Below are 22580 nucleotides of genomic sequence, written 5' to 3'. Positions count from 1 at the left end.
CTCAAGGAGAATGGACATTGTTAGGGGTTTTTCCAGTGCAGTATGTTATGTGTAATGCTTTGATTACAGGACAAAATTAATTAATGCTCATAGCGGAAAGGCTTATTGGATTAAACATAGACTAAATTGTACATCCCAAAACATGGTTTATATTATTAAATGTCCATGCAGACTTATGTATTGCGGGAAAACATGCAAACATGAATTGAGCCACTATTAGATTGGCATTAGACCCTAATTTATATGTTTGGTCCACATTAGGACCTTTATCAAGTATATATACACTGTTTTACCTTTTGTTTTCTAGGCACAAAAGGTTATCTCACAAAATGGTCTGTGACTCCTACATTCGTTCCAATGGGATCAATACTGGATGTGTTTTTCAAAGTCAGCAACTGGAACATTATACAGATTTCTTTATTTGTGTTACTGGAACTGCAGGGTCACTTCCAATAAGGCCATCATACCATTTATTTCAACTCCAAGACATTGGTAACAAATCACCAAATCTATTTTTAGTGCAAAGTTGTCTTTGTTATTAAGTTACTTGCATTTTTAGAATTATATTAATAATACATAAAATCATAAAATAAATCAAATTCTTTAATCAAAATGGATGCTCTTCGCTGAGACCCTTTTCTTCAGTTAGGGAAATGTAAGGATCACATCCCATTTCTATCTGCATGTCAATACTGCTCTATTCTTCAGGATCCATTTATTGTTAATATATATGTTATATTCATATGTAAGAATAAAATTGCCTATTGATGGGTAAAATGTGACCCACACAGATTAATTTTACACTTGATCAATCTTGTTCATGCTTTAGCACATTGTTTGGAAGCCATTTATGTGTTTTTGATTACATCGCATCACATGTTACATCTAATAACATGATTCTTTCTTTTACCAATCAAACCTTGGGAATATTTGTGCAAAGGGAATAGTGATGCATTATAAGATGAATCAATGAGACTACCTACAGAAATAAATCATCAGTGAATTCTGACCAGTCTCCCTAGTACAGTTACATTATTCAGAGTAAATATCTGACTTTTTGTGTTACTCTACTAGGATGACGTTACCTATTTTACTACATATCTCATTTTCCATTCATTCATTTTAATCCTAAATGCATAACCTTACAGCCACCCAGATTGCTAGTTTTTCCAGATCCCCCTGCAAGAATGCCACATGGTAGACTTAATAGGCCTTCATGGTTTTGTGTCATTTGCAAACACAGATACTGTACACTAATTTCAGTGCCCTCCTCCAAATAATTAATGAACGAATTAAGTAGAAGTGTGCCCAATGCAGAATCCTGTGACTACCTACTAAGAACCCTGTTCCAGGTAGAAGCTTCATTGACAACCACTCTCTACAGGATCCTGGTTTCCATGTGCAAGCAACATTACAAAGACCAATAGTTTAGAAAGCAGTCATTTATGAAAACTTTGACAAAATCCAAATAGATCACATCTACCTCAAGCCCACTATACTAGTTCCTACATCATCATAAAAAGAAATTACTAGTTCCTACTTCATCATAAAAAGCAATTAAATTAGTTTGACATAATAATGCCATTCTCAAAATCACAGTTTAATATAATTCCTCAACATACATGTGGCCTATAATTGCCAGGTTGAGAATATAATTCCTTTTTAAGTACTGGAATACCATTCAATGTATGTCATTAGCATTTTATTTTATTTTTTTCAATGAGTCTGACTTTGATTACAGTGAACAATACAATCTGTAGAACATCCAATAGTCTTGAAAAAAAACTTAAGTCCATCACCTTCAACCCCAGCACACACAAACCTATACTGACCTATCTATACACTCACATACATATATAATATACTGACAGATATATTTGTTAAGCAACATTTTAAAGATATTCCATTTTCCTTCTGTGTTTAACCGTGTGAAAAGCCTTTCCCAGTTGACACATTGCAGAGATGCCCTAATACTTGCAAAGTCTGCACTTTTAGTTACTCCCTTATAGAGCTGTCTTTGCAGCATTATCTCAAAAGGAGAACATGTTATAATCACTATTACCTAAATGCTCACCCACACAAATGTTAGAGATAAGTTCAGTATTATTAGATATTACCAGGTCCAAAATAGAATCATTCCGAGTAGGTTCTTGAACTGCCTGAAATAAAAAGTTGTCATTTAGCATATTTACAAACCTACTAGCTTTTGTCTGACTCGGCCACCCCATTACTCCAATTAAAGTCCCCTATAATAACAGAGTTGTGAAGCCTTATCCATTTGTAATAGTAGCTGGACTTCATTCTCCTCACTAATACAGGGTGGTTTGTAGTATATACCAAAAAAATTTCTTTGTAATTTTTAACCCTGCTGAAATCTCTACCCAAGGGGATTCCATATCCTCCCTGATGCTGTCCATGGTAATTTCTTTAGCACATGACTTTAAAAATTACTTTACATAAAGACAAACCCCTCCACCCTTTTTAATCCCTCTGTCCCTCCTAAAAAGGGTGTAACCATTTAAATTCACAGCCCAGTCGCACGTTTTATCCCACCAGGTTTCAGTAATACCAATTATATTACAATTCTCAGTACATGCAATAGACCAATAGACTCCAGCTCTCCTAATTTTCCCAACAAGCCAGCATGCAGCAGAGATTACTACTTTTCCCTCTGATATTTACATTAGGTAACAGAGAGTTAGATCTAAGGTTACTATTAGGCTGTTACAACATTAAGGACAATTTTTAATTTCTCCTACAGTTAAACCTGCAGCGCCTGAAGAACTATATGTGTCTAAGACCGAGTCAAATGAGATGCTAATAAAGTGGAACATTTCTGAGGGAACAGTGCCTCTGAGATGTTTGAAATTTGAGATTCAGTACAAAGAGGAAAACGATATATGGAAGGTTTGACTTATTTCTTAAAAATATTATTATATTATTTTAATACATTCAACAGAATATGTACTGTGTGCTGTTACTATGTACTATATATGGCTTTATTAAAATTAACATTGTTAAATAATTGCCCAATTATATAAATCATTTGTGGGGATCATATATAAACATTGCACAGAGCAGAATGATCCGCACAGTGTACATATTTGCCCTACGTGTGTTTATATTTATAAGCTGGCCAAGATGGTGTATTAAATGTGCAAACATCATTGCAATTTTGTTTAAGCTTAAGAGCTTTTTAAATATGGCATAATTGCTAATTGTGAATATTTATGTGCACGTTCTGCATTACGCCACAACTTTGGTGGTGGGGAAAATATTTGCTAAACAGTTGAGTAAATTGCAAATTCATATTTGCAAAATTCTCGTTTTTACATTCAACGACCATGCACAGTGGTCACACTCATGCAAACACCCAACTCATTTGTGAATATTTATGTGCAATGTGCATTTAACTGTGATTTGTAAAAAGAAAAATTGGCAAAGCAGTGCAATATTTAAGTGCTAAGGGGAAAGCATGAGTTATAAACAAAACAACCATATGTGAATAAATATATGCTTTTGCCTATATCACTGCATGTTTGAGTTAGTTATATCCTTTATAAGACTTTTTTTCCAAATGGTGGTGGGGTGTGGCACTTTGGTAGTGGAGGAGGAGAGAGCTCAGCTTGAAGGCCAGTTAGGGTGAGAATTGAAGAAAATGGCCATTTGCTTTTCTAGATTTATCCAAAAGTCCAGTTTGATGATCAGTTAGGGTAAGAGATAAGGTTAAGTAGTTACATAGATAGGGTTGAAAAAAAAAACCCCAATTCATCAAGTTTAACCGTATCTAGTAGAATTAAGTCTAAAACAACTGCGCTTTTCTAAGTTTTTTCTTGAAAACGTTTCACCACTCATCCGAGTGGCTTCTTCAGTTCAAATGACTGGTAGGGAATTCCCCGGTATTTAAACTCTTGATGGTAGTACAGTCACAGACATCCAATCACAATGGTTCCATTGAACTTGTTCAGTTAGGTGTTAGCTCAAACTGACAGGTGTAAGAAGGTATGATTCAATCACAATGGTACCATGATTATCATTGATGAAGGTGTTAATCCTTCAAAGTACATGACTGGAAGTGTGAACTGTTGTGAAACCGCCGGGGTAAGGATGTCAAAGCGGCATTGTATGTTGGTGACAAGCGGTGTCTCAGGCCCCATCCTCTGTTCAGGGATGGTTTTTCCAGGCTGGCATAAATGGCCTCTTTCACACCTCTTTCAAACCATCTGTCCTCTCGGTCCAAGATATGCACGTTACTGTCCTCAAAAGAGTGACTTTTTTCTTTGAGGTGTAGATAGACCGCTGAGTCTTGTCCTGAGGAGTTTGCCCGTCTATGTTGGGCCATTCTCTTACAGAGAGGTTGTTTTGTCTCCCCAATGTATGACTTACATTGGTACCTCACATGTACCTCTTCATCAGAGAAAACAAACTTAGCTTTGAAAGTCTTTTTTTTATAGACATGCAAACCTACTGATGCACTCAAATATATTAAAAAAGATTTAATGGTGGACTGACGTTTCGGCTGAATACCTCAGCCTTTCTCAAAGTGAGAAAGACTGAGGTATTCAGCCGAAACGTCAGTCCACCATTAAATAAAAAGAATCTGTAATTTGTACAAGTCCTGTGAGAGCGGCTTCTTCATTTTATATATATATATATATATAATCTATATATATCTATATATATATCTATATATAGCTATATATATATCTATATATAGCTATATATATATATATATATATATATATACCTATACTACACTAAGGGGCACATTTACTAACCCACGAACGGGTCGAAATGAGTTAGATTGCGTTTTTTTTCGTAATGATCGGTATTTTGCGATTTTTTCGGCGTCTTTACGAATTTTTCGTTACCAATACGATTTTTGCGTAAAAACGCGAGTTTTTCGTAGCCATTACGAAAGTTGCGTAAAATCTGGCGATTTTTCGTAGCGTTAAAACTTGCGCAAAAAGTTGCGCTTTTTTCGTAGCGTTAAAACTTACGCGAAACTTCGCACCTTTTAAGTTTTAACGCTACGAAAAAGGCGCAACTTTTCGCGTAAGTTTTAACGCTACGGAAAAATCGGGCGATTTTACGCAACTTTCGTAAAATCGTATTGGTAATGAAAAATTCGTAAAGACGCCGAAAAAATCGCAAAAAATACGAAAAAGTCGCAAAATGTTCGTTTTCAAGTCGGAACTTTTCCAATTCGGGTCGGATTCGTGGGTTAGTAAATCAGCCCCTAAGGAGCAGATTTATCAAAATGTAAGAATAAAGCTCACCACAGACAAATTCACCTACTTTCTATTCATTCCTGTGGGATATTTAGCAGTATATTTATCAATGGGTGAAAGTTAGAGTTCAACTTTTAATTAATATGCTTTTAAAAATCCCATAGGAGTGAATAAAAAGTGGGTGAATCTTTCTGTGGTGAGCTCTATTCTCACATTTTGATAAATCTGCCCCTAACTGTAGATCTTAAGATCGCTATAGCATTGAATATTATGTATGTTCAAGAACTCATCCAAGCCCCTCTTAAAGGCATTAACAGAATCTGCCATTACAACATCACTAGGAAGGGCATTCCCCAACCTCACTGCCCTCACCGTGAAAAACCACCTACACTGCTTCAAATGAAAGTTCAGTCCCTCAAGCCTTAAGGGGTGGCCTCTGGTTCTTTGAAAAAAGATTCTCAGTTATCTACTGTATCTTTATTGTCCTTTAATGTAGTTTTAAGAGTTATGGTACCTCACATGTACCTCTTCATCAGAGAAAACAAACTTAACTTTGAAAGTCTTTTTTCATAGACATGCTCATATCTGCACAAAGCTAACTGTAGAATTTGAGATTGTTGTAGCATTGAATAATGTGTCTGTCCTAGAAGAAATCCAAACCCTTGTTATTGAGGGAATCTATCATTGCAGAATTTCCTGGCAGACCTATCCACCACTGCCTCACCACTGTCACAGTGAAAAACCATTTGCTTTGCTTCAGGAAAAGTGTGTTGTAAAATCTAAAGTGGTGGTCTTTTGTTCTTTATTTATTTCTATGTGAAAAGATTCAAAGCTATCAGTCTATAATGTTCTGAACTGTAAAGCGTTGCCCTGTCCCCTAACATCCTCCTCGTCTTGAGAATAAAATAAAAAAACAACATTTTTATAATCTTTCATAGATTAATTGTTCATTCCTTTTATCAGTTTAGTTGCTCACACAGTAGCTTCCAAAGGCGATATGGAAAATCAATCATCACAAGATTTGGCAAATGTTCTCCATTCATATTTATTGGAGAAACCCGTACACAGCATGTTTTGCATCACCAAAAAAACAAGAAAGACCTGAATCATGTAGTGCAAAAGTTTCTCTAATACATAGTGAGTACATTTGCCAAACCTAGTGGAGGCTGATTTACCACTGATTTTCTGACAGTGTTAGCTTTAGTAGACAATGACTTTGTTTACTTAGAATTGCAGTAAATTCTGTTATGCAGTAAAGTAAAAAATTCCATTTATATATATCTCTAGAAGCTTAGATAGTATTTATGCACCTCTTAACTTAGACCCAACTGTATTAGCCCATGTAAATAAAAAAGGGTTACTGTACCTTTAAGGAATCACCCAAAAAAACTCCACTTTGTTTATAAGCACCATTAGTCTTCCTGTGTTTTTGCCCATGTGCATAACTTTACTTATATCAGTTTGCTTCTTAGTCTTCCAGTTTATTTAAAATAATAGACCTGCGTGGAATTTATTTTGTGTCATCAGCAAAAACAATCCGTACAATGCCAACCTCAAGGCTATAAACAAATTAAAAAGCAAAGGACCTGGGACAGACCCTGGAGGTACTTCAGTAACAACACTGGTCCAATTAGATATAGTTCTATTTAACACTGCTCTTTAGGCAGTTTTCTATGTACAAATAATATGTTCAATGACAATATCCTTTAATTTAGTCAGCAACTTTCTATACAGTGATGTATCAGATGCTTCAGAAAATCTATGTAGATTTAATACACTGCAGTCCCTTGATGTCTGCTCAACCTCTCCTTGAAGGCAATTAAGTTTGTCTGGCAAGGTCTATTCTGCATAATATCATACTGTCATGCAAAAGAGGCAAATATTTGTGGTTAGAAATCTCAAGTTTACCTGCTATATCCCTTAACTTATTTTTTTGCTGCTTGAAACAAGTGAGTCATACTGTTTATCAGTTGGGCATTTCTAATCACTGACTCATACTGGAATCCATTTGTTGGACCAGAAATATCTCTGAATCATATGCAAACTGCCTCAGCGTAACAGTTCTCCCAAAAAATCAAGTTGAGGGGTCATTGTAAAGCTCTAATTGGCTACATCACAGCCTATCTGCATGAAACTTGTATAAACTCCCTTACCTGTACAATTGTTGTGTTTACCAGTGTGATTGCTACAGGGTTTGCAAGTTGAGAAAATACATTGGAGAGTAAAGGAACAGCAAATAGGAAAGTTTCATATCTTAACAGTTGGTTGATAACTATTAGGCAGGTTGCAGGAAGGAATAACAAAGGTCTTAATAGTTAAAAGAGTGGGAATATATGTGATAATGGGAAGTAGTTCTGCAGAGTGTTTAAATAAATTAATACAATTAGAACTGAAACTTGATTTTCTATTTCTTAATAATGGCATTTTACATTTGATTCCAAAGAAACTAGAAGCAAGTGCATTTTTTTTACTCTTACAACATTTTTTCCTAGAATGTCAAAACATTTGCACTTCTAATTTTGCAATACATATAGAGGAAAGAATTTCCTGGGAAAGTAGATTAAGAACAATTGGGCACAACATGTGCCTCCACAGAAAGATGAGCCACATTGGATTGACACGATAATTCCATTGTGTGTGATTTAAGTTTAATAACACTGATTGCCTATAGGTATGGCACCTGGTACAGTTCACAGCACCTTATGCACCAAAGTATCCTCAAGCATGTTGTACAGGGCGTTTTAATCTGTACATCCCTGCTCTAATTTTTGCACCTAGACCTATGCCTACCAATCTCAGATATGGCCTATTATTTCTTAAACTATTCTACAGTATCATCAGTAGACCAATAATGTGGTGATTTTACTGCTTTGGCCAAATGGAATCAGGCTGTGTGTATCATAGGCTAGTTAACTTCTAGTTCACAGAATCACCTGTCCCAGTGGTAATATAGTAAATGTCGAGTTTTTTAAGGTGTATTTTATTTTACACTGTCCAAATGCCAGATTTGATTCCGTTATTTTATGCTGCTTCAGACCTTGTGGTGGATGTCTAGAGCGACCTCCACCACAAGGTCTGAATCAGTGTAAAAAACACTTTAAACAAATTATGCTGTTTTTTACATGAAGAATTCTGGCAAATTTTGCCCCTCAGTGTGTCAGACTTTATAGCTTAAGGCAAATCAATATGTATCAATTCAGTTACTTAATTCCAGTCTACTGTTTTGCAGTAGAGTCATGGGAAAGTGATCTCAGGGTCATGGTCTTGGATTACTTGGGGTGTGGCTGCTGAACAGGGACAAAATGCAACTTTTCAGATACAACTCCCTAGGCCTTGTGACAATGTGTGCAGGCAAATAACACCAACAATATATTATATTCTGGAAAAGAAAAATTGATGGAGGCTCTATGAGGGAAAAAATTAACTTAAAGTGTATTGGATGGAACCAATTTATAGTAGAAGTATGTTTGGATTCAAATGTATTATCATTGTTCTGTTGAACTTCTACAGAAGAATATCACAGTGGTTTGTACTGTGCCAAGTACATAGATCAATCTGCATCTAGTTTTAGTAGGAGCTGTAAATAATTTTAAAAAGCCAGGGGCAAGAACACATCAATTCTAAGTTGCAATAAAACAAGCAATAACATGGTTTTCCCTAGAAATGCTTGTTCTTTTACCTTTCTGTTTCTATAGACTGCATAGTGAAATCCATGCTGTGGGTTTTCCAGAATTGAATTGGAAGTATGAAAATGAATTTGTTTAAAATGTATTTCCACTGCAGGCAGAGCCTGAGCAAAGAGAAACAATGAGTGTCATCAATAAATCAAACTCCAGCAATATATTTTGTGCACGTGTTAGAGGAAAGGTAAACAGCTTTTGTGCGGCTGATGGCTTTTGGAGTGACTGGAGCCCTGAAATCTGCTGGAAAGGTACGGAATCTGCATTTTGTGATGTTTCATTTCTGGGAAACTGGAGTAATGCATGAGAGAATGTCAGCTGACTGGTTGTACAGAATGGTTTTACTGTCAAAAAATGAAACATTCAGGGGCTTTTTATCAAGGAAAAAAATTATGAGATAGGCAAAATGCTGTAATAGTAACAGTACTATGAATTTGATCCCAACTAAAATATAATAAAAAATAATAAATTCTTACTGGTGGCCTTTATTATTTAAATGATTTTTAGTAGACTTAAAGTATGGAGATCAAAATTACAAAAAGGCCCCTTATCCGGAAAACCCCAGGTCCTGAGCATTCTGGATAACAGGTCCCATACCTGTTCTTCGTTCATTTTTACAAATAATCTGCCTGGACTCTTTGGACTGTGGATCATGTTGTGCCTCTGCTCTCTGTTATGCCATGTGCTGTGGGGGCAATCAATGGGGACCCAACAAACAACATTTTTCTATTCCCCATTTTAGGCAGTGTATATTATATTTATTCAATATAATTTGATTGCTTGAAATCAGGGTAACTGACAAAATCTCAATGAATTCACTGGATAACTCAGTTAAAATTATATTGACAATCTTAAAGTAATAAACCAGAAAGAATGTGCGCTCCCCTAGTGTAATAAGCTCAAAAATGTATTCCATGAATAAAATTGCACTTACAGGAAACTGTAGGAAAAAACCCCCCATAATTTTATACTGTTTCTTTTTCAGGAACATTTGCAAAACAAGGTCTGTATATTTTTGGAGGCTGCATTGCAGTGCTGACAGCTTGTACTATTGCCACAGCATTAGCTGTTAGGAATAAAAGGTAAATAATTGCCTTGTTGTTAGGCCTTTAATTATGTTAAACTAGGGTATTTACTGCAGGGAGACTAGTAGAAAAATAGCTTCTGGTCCTTTTTGTTTGTTAATTGCTTATGCTACGTTACTTTTGATTGAAAATAGTCAGAATAGCATTGCAAATAATTATTTACATTATTCAATTCTAATAAATACAAAATAGGAGGGAAATACTAATATTAAATGTTCTTTGTGCAACTCTAATACCAGTCAGATAATTCAAATGTCTTGACACCAACAAAAGTGCAAAAGTTCATGGTGTTTTTCAGAATGTTGTCTTAAGGCAGTATGGAATGATTAGTTACTGGAATCTAATGGTAATTAAGCTGCATGATAGGTAGTGTCAAAGAAACCCATCCAAACTCATTGAAATGATGTAAGCTTAATGGAAGTTAGTGGTTTAGCTAGGGCAGTAACTGTGTGAGCCCTGGCTAATACAGAGTGATGCAGAACCCTTTGAAATAAATTGCATTTTTAATCCCTTCTAGTACTAAACATTTTTCTATTGCATTCATTGCCATTCATTGCATTGCATTGTGGTGATTGATCGACCCTTATTTAAAGCTGTAGCAGGGAATGGGTCAGAAAAGAAATCTACCTTTGACGTAGTGGTTCACCTTTAAGTTAACTTTAATATTTTATAGAATCGCCAATTTAAAGCAACTTTTGATTTGGTCTTCATTATTTATTTTTTATTGTTTTAAATACTAGCCTTTTTCTGACTCTTACTCTAATTTTCAAATGGGGGTCACTGATACCAGCAGCCAAAAAATATTGTTCTGTGAGGCTTCAATGTCATAGTTATTGTTCCTTTTTGTTGCTTATTTTTTTTAATCGTGTTCTCTTCTGTTCATATGCCAGTCTCTCATTCAATCCACTCCCTGGTTGCTAAGGTATTTAGAACTCTGGCAACTGGATAACTGCTGAAATTCCAAACCGGAGAGTTGCTACAAATAATACAAAATGTCTCAGAATATTACTCTGTACTAGGGTTGCCACCTCTTAGCCAGGCAGGGGGCGGGGAAGAGGTGGGGCCACGACGCCACTGGGGCGATGCTATGATGCAGCGAGCAGCCGATTGCCGCGTCAATGTTAGTGAGTCCTGTCCTCCGGTTTTCCTAATTTAGGAAACCGGGCACAAGGTTTTGACCCAGACAGCCCTTCCGAAAACCGGGCTGTCCTGGTCAAAACCGGACAAGTTGCAACCCTACTCTCAAAAGTAAACAACACCTTTAATGTGCCAGTCTGTCAAAATGTGAAATGTATTAAAAGACAAAAGAAATGTAATAAAATAGAAAAAAAATAAGAATAAGAACAAAATTGTGCAAATGTAAATATTCATAGGTCATATTTTGAGACAGTCTTTAAAACTAAACTTAGACTCAATTAGACTTTTATTTTTCAACTTTTTCAGTAGGAATCCGCATTCCTACACTGCGGCCTGGCACAAAATAGAAAACACAATCTCCCCCTCATGGATAATGAGCTAGTGTTTCCTAAAATATGCAGAAAGAAAACATTCTTTGCATGAAGGACAATTTGTTGGATTACACATATTTTTTGTTTAACCAAATGTTATTACATTACCACATAAGTGGAAATTTGAAATCACTTTAAATCAATATAAAGTTTATGGAAAATACCATACAATCATCACGTAACATTGTCTTTTTGATATTAAATTGTGCATTTTTGCTGTGGTTGTGTTTAAAAAATAAAACTTTGAACTAAAAACAGAAAATTTGCTTCATTTCAGACACTTTTCAAAGAAGCTGCAGAATAAGGCCAAAGAATTGGTATTTGATATGGACGGATCTGTGAGGCTGAACTGATGGACCTTCGTGTTTTGGAATCTTTCTTTCTAACATATATAGTCACTTAGTCAGTATACAGCCTGAGGGAAGAGCCAGTGATTTAGGAACATTGGTCATGTTAATGTTATTTCTGCAGTGCAGCTATTGTTGGATATAGTATATAAAGCAGATTATTTAACAAATGTATTTAAAGGAAAATATTCAGTATAAATATTTACTGTATCTTATTTTTCTAGATATATTCTAAAAGTAATAAATATAAATAAATTAATTTCTGCAGTACTTTTGTAATAGAACTAGAACTAGAATCCCATCAGTTTCTCCTAGTGATACTTAACGTTTCAGGATAAAGAATTGAGTGTTCCATTAGCTTGCAACTATTTTTAATAGGTGCTACCTTTTAGTAAAAATGTCAGATATAACAGAGCTCCTTTACGACCGATGCCACAAGTGCGCCCAAAAATGGACTGAACCATTTCATGTATTGAAGCCATTCCTTTAGGGTACTTGCACCTAAACATGCGCTTTTTCATTTATTTCCAATGGATCATGTGCAAGGGCAGCTACTGGTTCAAGGGAACAATGGAGCTACCTTCACCCTGAATGTGGCAGTAATTCCAGGGGCAGAGTTACGCCTAAAGGGTCATGCCCAGACATCCTCTCAACACTGAGCTCCATATAATGCAGTCTCCACTGCGACAATCATGATCACAATTGTGAGTGATTTGAAACACGTAACAACGTGTGTGTGTATTTTAATGTATCATGTGCAATTGTGCTGTGTGCAGCTGCAATTAACACTGAAATTTTGGGAAAAATGCAGATGGGTAAAAACATGCAAAATTGCAGCTAAAATGAAACTTTGCACATTGCAAATTGTAAATAAACCTTAATATTTTAAATGGCAAGTGTAATTGAAGTGGTAAATTATTGGATTATTTGAAACCCTCAATGAAAGCTTGTGGGGTCTCCTTTTTGTGAAACAGGAAGAAAACCCCTGCCAGAATTCACCTACTTCCTATTGGGCCCCCCACCTTTCTGCTGCAGAACTGATCACAGTGTAAGAACAAGAGTAAACAGTCAGAACATCACTTATATCATAAACTGAAGGGTTATGATACTGGACATCATGGTAATGGAGTGGGTGGCACTTTTGCCTGGCAGCACTGGGGTCCTGAGTTTGATCCCAGCCAGGGCTTTATCTGCAAGGAGTTTATATGTTATCCCTGTGCCTGTGTGGGTTTCCTCCCACGCTCAGACTGCGGAGACTTGTTCTCTCCCTTCCAACCTTCTCACCCCAATATAAACACATGACACAAGAAAAACACACTGATACCAATTTTTTGTGGGTGGGGTTCGGCCACAGCTTTATTAAAGAATACTACTTCAGAAATAGTCCTTGCCATGTATTCCAACTTTCCCAACTTCACAACAAACTTTTTTGTTATTATAACGGATGCCGGCCACTGCGAACGCAGTGGGCATGTGGAATCCACCAAACAAACCAACAGTAAATGGCCAAAGACAATCCCCGCCTTTGCTGTGACATACCACAATTTATAAGCATATATCAGATACATTTCCATTTTTTTTTTTTTTTTTTTATGAATCAGAACCTGAAAGAAAAACATAAACGTGTGAAATTAAGCGAGTTTAATGGCCTAATAGTTCACTAGCTAGACGCGCTTAAACAGGGAGGGGGGAGGGAGATGACGCTCCGTGCTGCTGCAGAGGTGAGACGCTGCAGAGTGAGCTGGCAGGCAAAGTGGAGGGGGTGAGCAGTGACTCTTTTCCCGCCCAGTAACCTGAGCAGTTAACTCTTCGTGCACTGGAGGGAAATAGGCCCTGTCTAGCTCCACAGTCCCTCAGCGCTTTCCTGATTTACTTCAGCGCTGTCCAAAATCATTAACAGATAGGTTATTTGGCTTCTGACTAAACTGACCACAGTGCATATGTGAATGTGAAAGGGACCTTAGATTGTAAGCTCTCTGTAAAGCACTTTGGAAATGTGCCAATGCTAATTAATACTAGGAAATAATAATAATAATTTGCAGGTATTTTACCTCCTTAGTCTTAAAATGTTCTGGTGACACAGATATCTGCTAGTTCCCTCTAATTTTAGGCAGTTAGTTACACAGAAATTTTCCCTTTTAGCATCTGCCTGCTTTTATTCTCAATTATGAGATGCACCCAGTTTATAGAATAAATAAATGTCGTCGGTGAAGAGGACATTAGGAATTATTTATCAAGTCACTTGGCTACTCGGTCTTCTGTGCGTGAATTCTGGACCTAGGGCGAAGTAGGCAAGCAGTAACACTAAACCTGCATCTAACCGCCAGGGCCGGATTTCTATCCGGTGCGCCCCGAGGCCGCCCCTGTGGGAGTCCCCCATGCGCATGCGCAAACGCGCACCCCAGTGCGCATGCGCAAACGCGCACCCCAGTGCGCATGCGCAAAGCGCCAGCTCCTCATTGCGCATGCGCGAACACTCTTTTTAACTCCCATACGGAGCAGTGGGGAGAGGTCCCGACTGCTCCGTATGGGAGCAAAATTTAAAAATGTTCTTGCGGCGGGGCGGCATGCCGCCCCTAAACTTCTGCCGCCCTAGGCTCGGGCCTTTGTGGCCTCTCCACAAATCCGGGCCTGCTAACCGCATCTAAACCTGCTCCTTTGGGTTTTTGGTTGACTGTTGCCTTTTCCTGACTATGGTTTTGCCTTTTTCACTAATAATCTCTGAAGTGAGTGGGTTCTCTCTAAGCTCCAGCTCTCCACTCAGGGTTCCTTAATAGCAAAGTGTTACAATCACTAGGTTGTACTCATTTATTATTTTTATTATATTTGCCCCAGACTAGTGATGGGCGAAATGTTTGGCCAGGCATGGATTCACGGCAAATTTCTGCATTTCGCCATTGGCGGATTGTTTCACGAAACGGATGAAAAAATTTGCCGCAGAAAAATTTGACGCACGTCCAAAAATTGTCACGGGCATCAAAAAAGAATTTTTTTTGCCACACAACATTTTCGCCGTTTCACAAATTTTTCACCGCTTCGCGGATCTTTTGAAAGAAATGGAACAGATTCGCTCATCACTACCCCTGACAAATATGCAAAAGCACTAAGCTGCACAAAATGCTGCCCTTCATTGCTTATACACGTAGCATATGTGTCAGGGGCAAGGCCACACTTTCCATTCCATTCTAGGAAGGAATACAGGGCACAAGTAACATACCAGATAACAGAAAAACCAATGTAAAACACCATTGTATTGCACAGAGCTTATCTGTTATGTACTATGTAACCTGTGTGTAGCACACTTTTAGTTGTAAGCAATAGTAGTAGTGTGTCAACTTTATCTAACCTAGTGACATACTAAGTCCCCAGTATCTAAACACACAAAAATGGCAGTGCAGCAGGCACAACCTTACTATAGTAAACAGCTGCAGCTGTAAGGAAGGAAGGATGGTGAACAACAGCAGGAAAATGAGTACTTAACAGCTAACTTGCTAATACTGTGATAACTATAACAATTCAGAAAGAATAGGCCCCAGCAAGAACCTCTCAAACCAAGGTGTGCACACCTAAGTCCCCCAACACGTTGCCAGCTGGATATAGTGTACCAGTGGCGGCCCCATTGTGAAGAACTGGAAGAGCTCAAAATAGCACAGCAGCCTAAATGGAGCCAAAGGTAGATTCCACTATATGTTAACCTCTGAACTTGGAACTGGATTCTGTTGTGGGTATAAAGGCAACGCATGATGCAGAGCTGTTATGGTTAAGGATATAAATGGTGCTCCCTCTGGTGCAGTTGGATGTGTAAAACATTGCTGTCAGCCCTGCTTACAGTCCTTGCAGATGGATGCGGTCACCATGTAAACCTTGAAGTCACAACAGCAGCTCTGCTGGCTCAATGGAACAACACTCTCAGGTACTAGCTGTAGTAAGCAAGGAGGCACATCTGGGTGCTGTTTAAGCATCCAGCAACTCAGACATTTCCCAATCCGTACAAGCCACACAGTCTCACAGATCCATTAAGGGCTTTTCAAAGGTCTCAGTCACTTTCCCTTTTACTCTATAAATATTCATTCAGAGAGGCAGCCCACCCCTTTAGGAAGTAGCTTCCCTGAGAGCTCCAGGTAAGAGTTATGAAACTTTACTTAATACAATCAATTGCAATGTTCTGTATAGAAACAAAGTAGTTTTATGCACACACTTATATATACACTTGTGGCAAACATAGCTTTCTATAAGCAGTTCTTTCAGCACCATTTAAAACATGCTTCCAGCACAGCCGAGGCACATGCTTCAAACAAAGTAGGCCTCAGTTTGTTACCCAAAGCTAATACTGTTGCAAAGTTTCCACTTTTAACACATATATCCCACATATATATACAGATTATACACATAGCTATTTACACAAATTACTGAAATACTGAATTAATAAATTACTGGCCAGTAAAACTAACATTTAAAGGCAAACAAGCACAAAATGCTAGCTAAATTCACTCCATCACATATACCCATAAATCTCCCAGCACCTTTCTCTCCTGCTAGTGATGAGCAACATTTTTGCATCAGGTTTTACCATGAAAAAACACCCATTGACTTAAATACATTTTGTAAATTTTCCATTTTTTTGCAAAAGCGAAATGGGATATATTCACTCATCCTTATGCTCCAGGCTGGTTCCCACTCCTGTCTCTGGGGGTCGAACCCATACTGTTCCCTTGATGATTTACTGGAGAATGCCCTCCTTTCTGCAGAATGAAACATTAACTAGTTCCTCTATACTGTAGTGGAAGGCACAGAGAACTACATTACCCAGCAGTCTTACAGTTACAAAATATTAATTAAGATATTAACATGTGCCTTTTCTCCTTTTTCCCAGCTTGAATGGCTACCCCAGTGGCTACATATCAGTATTATCTGTACCTTGTAACATGACTATGAAGATTTTCATTCATCCAGGTCATGGTATATCTAGTATAAATAAATCTAAAGCAACTGGACTTGTTAAGTAATCATTGAAGACATTTCACTACTCATCCGAGCATCTTCTTCAGTAACTCCACAGCATTCACACCTCTGTGAGTTTCAGATGTCACCTCTATGAAGAGTTACAAAGTGCCATTGTGATTGGATTAATGGAAGAGTATATATGCTGAGGACTTCCCATACCAGTCAGTTGAACTGAAGAAGCTGCTCGGATGAGTAGTGAAACGTCTTCAATAATTGTTTAACAAGTCCAGTTGCTTTAGATTTACTTATACTAGATGTACCTTGTAACGTTACCTTCAAGGCACAATATTTAACCCTGAATAGCAACCAAGCAACCTAAGTGCCCGATTATTAAATTAGCCTGAGTATTTTAATATTTCCTGAGGTTTTGTTTTAACCCTTTTTTTATTTGCATATAAGTTCAGTTTCAATTTTAAATAGCACATGTACCCTCAATATATATGACTCCCTTTTCCTTAATCAAAGGAATATCTTAAAATTGCGAAAGGTGCTGTTTTCTGTAGTCTAACTGGGGTTAATGTAACAGTAACACAGTAATGGTATTTAAATACAATATTCTTGCCTCACATAGGCCAGCTGCCAGTGCTGTCTGTAGATGAATGGTTTCATGTGGCTAAGATCACAACATTATTTTTCTCGCTGGTGGCCTGATGTGCCTTTATGGGGGTACTCCAGACACCTGTAATAACATACCCCCTCAATCTTCAAAAAAACAGAAATGTCATTTCAGCCCTTTCATTTGATTCAAGGGGAAATAGTAAGCAGTTTAAAGGCCAGAATGAAAAACAGACTTTCAGGAAAAGTGAGATTGGCCAATACTTAAGAGGAAAATGTTGTTAGTACGTCAAGTTCATTTTCAGTGCCATTTGCTCACGGGAGAAGAAATGAAATACAGACCAAAAAATGTTTTATACAATCACTGATGCAAAACATACTGCACTGCTAAATATGAATCATTATTATTATATTATTATAAGCCATGCAGAACTGGAACTTATGTGTCATTTTTCCTAAGAACTTTCTTGTTATGCTTTCTTGGCAGGACACAGACTTTGGTTACAGTAACAGCCTATTGAATATAGCACATTTAGCAAACAGAATGCAACGCTTAATATACAAACTTAAGATTGCATTCCATCAGAAAATATTTTGTCTGAGCAAGTTGGTAGTCTGTTTAAATCCCCAGAGGAAAATGCTTCTTTCCCTTACTAGCACTGTATTCACATTCAATCATTCTGGTGCCATTGGGTTGCTCATAATAAATTCCATTTGATTTCTAATGCACTGTAAAAGTGTTGCTAGTCACCAGGCTATGCATTTAGAGGTAGAAACCTACCATGCAGACTAGTTCATGGCACTTCTTGTCAAATTCATTGGGGGAGATCCTTGACTTGCAATGGTTCTTTTGATCGTTGGTAAAAGTAGTGGTGAATAAAATGCCCCTTCTTCCATATCCCACAGTTTAAAATTTTTATAGTTAATTAGGGCCCTTGCACATAGGTATTTTGCCCCATGTTTACATGCGGTCGATATCCCTCTGTGGTGGAGCACAGAATGAAACACAGCCCATTCTTCTATATCTGACTGTAATTATTTGGGTGCATGCAAGTGCAAACCTATGTGAAACACAACCTGCATTCAGTGCTTGCGAGTGTCTGATGACTACAGTTAGATACAGAAGAATGGGCTGCTTTTTGTCCAATACTCCCCTGCAGTGGGGTTGCTGTTGGCTGTATACATTTCCAGCAATTCTGTCTTCATTGTATCAAGGTGCACAGTTTATATTCACTGATAGCACTTTATAAAGGTACTCCTACAGTCTTATTTTCCTGTCCTCAACTACCCAGCTTCCCCCAAAAAACCCCATATATTGTAAATATGGAACTGGTCTATGTAGATAAACCTGAAGCCCCTTAGATAGGACACTAAGGGGCACAAGTGTGTCCCTTAATGCTTAATTAAGAAACACTTGCATTCTGTGACACTCTGTACTAGAACTGGATTTAAAATCAGATGCTTGGGGCACAGGCCAGCCCTGTCTTTTCTGCCTGCCAGGCATCTCCTTATTAGGCAGCCTCTTCTCATCCTGCCTTCACCCGCCTTTTGTCTGCAGACTGGCCCTGCCTCCTTCTTATCCTCCTGAGACACTCATCCTCTTTCTTCTTTCTAATGTTAAAGGGAAAATATACCTTGTTTTTTTTTACAAAGGCTCATTTAGTTGGGCTTGTGTAGAAAAAGTGAATAAATGCACAAATAAATATAAATTACATTTTTCCACAGATTAAGAGGAAACAATGTTAGTCTGTTTTTGGGGCCAGTTCACCACCCCTGTTAGGCTCACAGTATCTAGTAGCTTTAAATGTTATGTTGATACAAATCAGACCTAATCTAGAGAAGCTTTATTTCTCTAGGACCTTAAAGGGATACTGTCATGATTTTTATGGTGTACTTTTTGCTTCTAAATTACACTGTTTGCATAGCAAATAATTCACTCTACCATTTAAAATGTTATTATGTATTTTTTGTTAGTTGTAATAGTTACAAAGGGTTGAAAAGAGTCTTTTAAGCTGCTAGGGAATCTTAGAATATTGGAGGAATAGAATAGTCAGTGACAGCCTGTCCTTCACATACTTTCAAGGGGAAGTTAAACACACCATTATTTTCTATTTCATCCAGTTTCAAGGGGAAGTTAATGCCATCATACGTTAGTCACATAATTGTTTTATATTTCACCCGAAATTAAGTGAAACTTAAACACATTATTGTTTTCAAAGAATGAGTGCCAATGCTCCTAAAATGTCTGCCTGTTTGGGAACAATAAATAGGATTCATTCAGGTTTTATTAAAAAAAAATACCAAGTATGTTTCAGAATTCCAAATTATGTTTTCTGGTTTTCCTTATAGTTTCTTTTGGTGTAAATGTCCCCAATCTCCCATACAGTGCATATTAATCAAATAATTCACATTTTAATTTTTTTCCTCTCTGTAATAATAAAACAGTAGCTTGTACTTTATTATAGCTAAGCTGCTTGAATCCATAACTGTTTAGAAAGCAAATATCCGTCTTTTTATATTAAAGCAATAATTTATTTACCAACTGAATGAATTCACAGTCTTGATTGAATGACTGATATATCAAGAAATTAGTGCATGGTCAGACCAATTATTATTTACAGTTGTTGGTGTTGAACCTTTTGTAGTAGAAATTTAGCAGTTAGAAAAATCAGTTGTGATATAGATGCCATGTGCATAAGAACAAAATACCTTTCTGTTGGACTGATCATGCACCAAGGGTCATACAAATCAAGCATTTAGCAATAATAGGGGGTAACAAAAGGAATTCTGGGAATGAATTCCAAACAAACTCCAAGAAAATCCCATTTACATGGGTTTATCCTATAGGCTAGACTAGCAGAAGCCAGGATAATAGCTGATCAGATTCCCAACTACAGACCAGTTTTGCCTTTCTTGAGGCTCATCAGTGTAGTGCAGGGTTTTCTGATCAGCTTAGATAGAGTCACAGTGTATCATGACCAAAGGTGATGAGTTTTTGGAAGAATTCACAGAAGAAGGACCTCTCCTACACCTGACAGCCGCTGAGGGTGAAACAGGACTGGACCTAGTGCAGGAGTGGCAGGAGTGCCGAACCGAAGCGTCAGAGCAAAATCGAAAGGCAGGAGAGTAGTCAGGCAGGCGATGAGTCAAAATCAGAGTCTTGGTAACAGGAGCAAAGGCTTGGTGTTTTTCAAGAGAAAAGATCACTTTGCAGTGATTCTAGGCCTCTGGGGTGCTTAAAACGCAATGCGCATGCGTTCCCGCGTCTGAATGAATGCACGCACATGCGTCAACAGCGTGCGCGTCCGCCTCAGCATGCAGCATTGTTTTAGAACTCGGCGGCCGGCCTGGGAGAGGTACCCTACACCTTGTGGTTTCACAAACAAATCATTAGGGTTGAGGAGACAGATACAAAAGCAAAAGGAATTCTGGGAATGAATTCCAAACAGGCTCCAAGAAAATCCCATTTACATGGGTTTGTTCTATTGGCTAAAACTCACCCACTGGGTTTTAAAGCAGTAGCCAGGATAATAACTGATCAGATTCCCAACTACTGACCGGTTTCGCCTTTCTTGAGGCTCATCAGTGCAGTGCAGGGTTTTCTGATCAGCTTAGAGTCAGTGTGGTTTCACAAACAAATCATTAGGGTTGAGGAGACTGCCCCATACAGTAATAGCAACAATAGGGGAAAATTGTATTATTCTACATTTTCTCACCTGAAGGCAGATTTATCAGATCTCTCACTGTGGCTATAGTTCTGTGTTGTATGCAAAAGAATTACTAATTCAAGTGAATTAGAGTTCAAATGGCAAGAGAATAAAACTTAATGGTCTTCTATCATCTGTGAGGCCTCAAATGAATTGACTGATTGCTTTTTATTTCACCTACACACACTTTGGGGATTCTTAAACTGGAGAAATAAATCAGTGTGTATTTTTTAACCTATTGGATTTTGTCACAATTTACAGTTAAGGTAAATATACTATTTGAGGAATTATTGGAATGTGGCTTTGGTTGGCATGAAGATATACTGCATGATTAACAAGTAAGTAAGCTATTAATCCCAAGGCAATACTGTCAATGCCCTTCATTGGGCAAAAAAATCCAGAAAACTGTTTGTAACACCCCTAACTAAAGCAAGAAACATGAACAAGTGCTGCATAGACAGTTTACAGGACTACATATCCCAGCATGCCGCAGACCTGAGGACCTGGCCTCACCCAAGGGTGTGCTACTTTTTTTTGTTTTTCATGATACTGTTTACTGGCTAACTGATATATAAAAAATGCAAGCTTTCAAGAAAAACAACCAGAAATTGCATTTCTTCAGGCATTTTCATGATGTTGCAATTTTTGAAACAGTAGCTAAAAATTTATATCCACACAGATACAAAACAGGATGTGGTTTGTTTGAAATTAGGAATCTGACATGTACACATGAAATTAAAAGTAGATAACGCAGAATAAAGTTAAAATAAGGATATCTTGCTTGTACCGATCACAGCACATGGGTACCAAATGTGCGGTTTCTTTGTTCAGTAGGGACATGTGCTATGGTCATTTGATGCTATCAGGCCCTTTGAAATATAACAAACAAAGAGAAGTTGTGCTCAGCACTAAATTTTAAACCACACAATTCATGTAGACAGAGACACGAGGTGCTCTGCACTCACCAACTCTATCTATCTATCTATCTATCCATCTATAGATATATATCTATCTATCATTAAACCGTAGTTTACCTTTGAGTTAACTTTTAATATGAGAGAGTAATATTCTGAGACAATTTGCAATTGGTCTTTTTTATTTGTAGTTTTTTAATTCAGTTTTTGTTCAGCAACTCTCCCGTTTGGAGTTTCAGCAGCAATTTGGTTGCTAGGATCCAAGTTACCTTAGCAACCCGGGTGTACTTGAAGAAAGGACTTGAAGATAAATATAAGTATTAAAAAGTAACAATAACAATTAAACTATAGTTTCACAAATCTGCGGGGGTCAGTGACCCCTGTTTGTAGTTTGCAAGGAGTTAAAAGGTGAAGGCAAATAATTAAAAAATTTAAAAATGTAAAAAAAAAATAATCAAGACCAACTGAAAAACTACTTAGGCTTCACAGCAGTTCCATGTGGAAGGAAGCCATTTTGTGAGAGCTCTCTACCTGAGTAGGCAGGTTGAG

At 37.5% G+C, this 22580-nt stretch overlaps 1 protein-coding gene across 1 annotated transcript in view; it reads left to right on the top strand.

The window, feature by feature from the left end:
• Window positions 1-12747, top strand: part of il13ra2 (interleukin 13 receptor subunit alpha 2) — a 35519-nt gene extending 22772 nt beyond the window's left edge. The window contains exons 6-10 of the mRNA XM_002937055.3: window positions 308-492; window positions 2762-2907; window positions 9015-9162; window positions 9897-9993; window positions 11782-12747. Of these exons, the coding sequence (XP_002937101.2) occupies window positions 308-492; window positions 2762-2907; window positions 9015-9162; window positions 9897-9993; window positions 11782-11857 (652 nt within the window). The 3' untranslated portion in view covers window positions 11858-12747. The remainder of the gene's footprint in view (window positions 1-307; window positions 493-2761; window positions 2908-9014; window positions 9163-9896; window positions 9994-11781) is intronic.
• Window positions 12748-22580: the final 9833 nt, after the last annotated feature.

Source organism: Xenopus tropicalis, chromosome 8, assembly GCF_000004195.4.
Source record: "Xenopus tropicalis strain Nigerian chromosome 8, UCB_Xtro_10.0, whole genome shotgun sequence".
In the NCBI taxonomy this organism is placed as follows: domain Eukaryota; kingdom Metazoa; phylum Chordata; class Amphibia; order Anura; family Pipidae; genus Xenopus; species Xenopus tropicalis.
The sequence above is the reverse complement of the archived record's forward strand: the minus strand, read 5'-3'. Positions and strand labels throughout refer to the sequence as shown.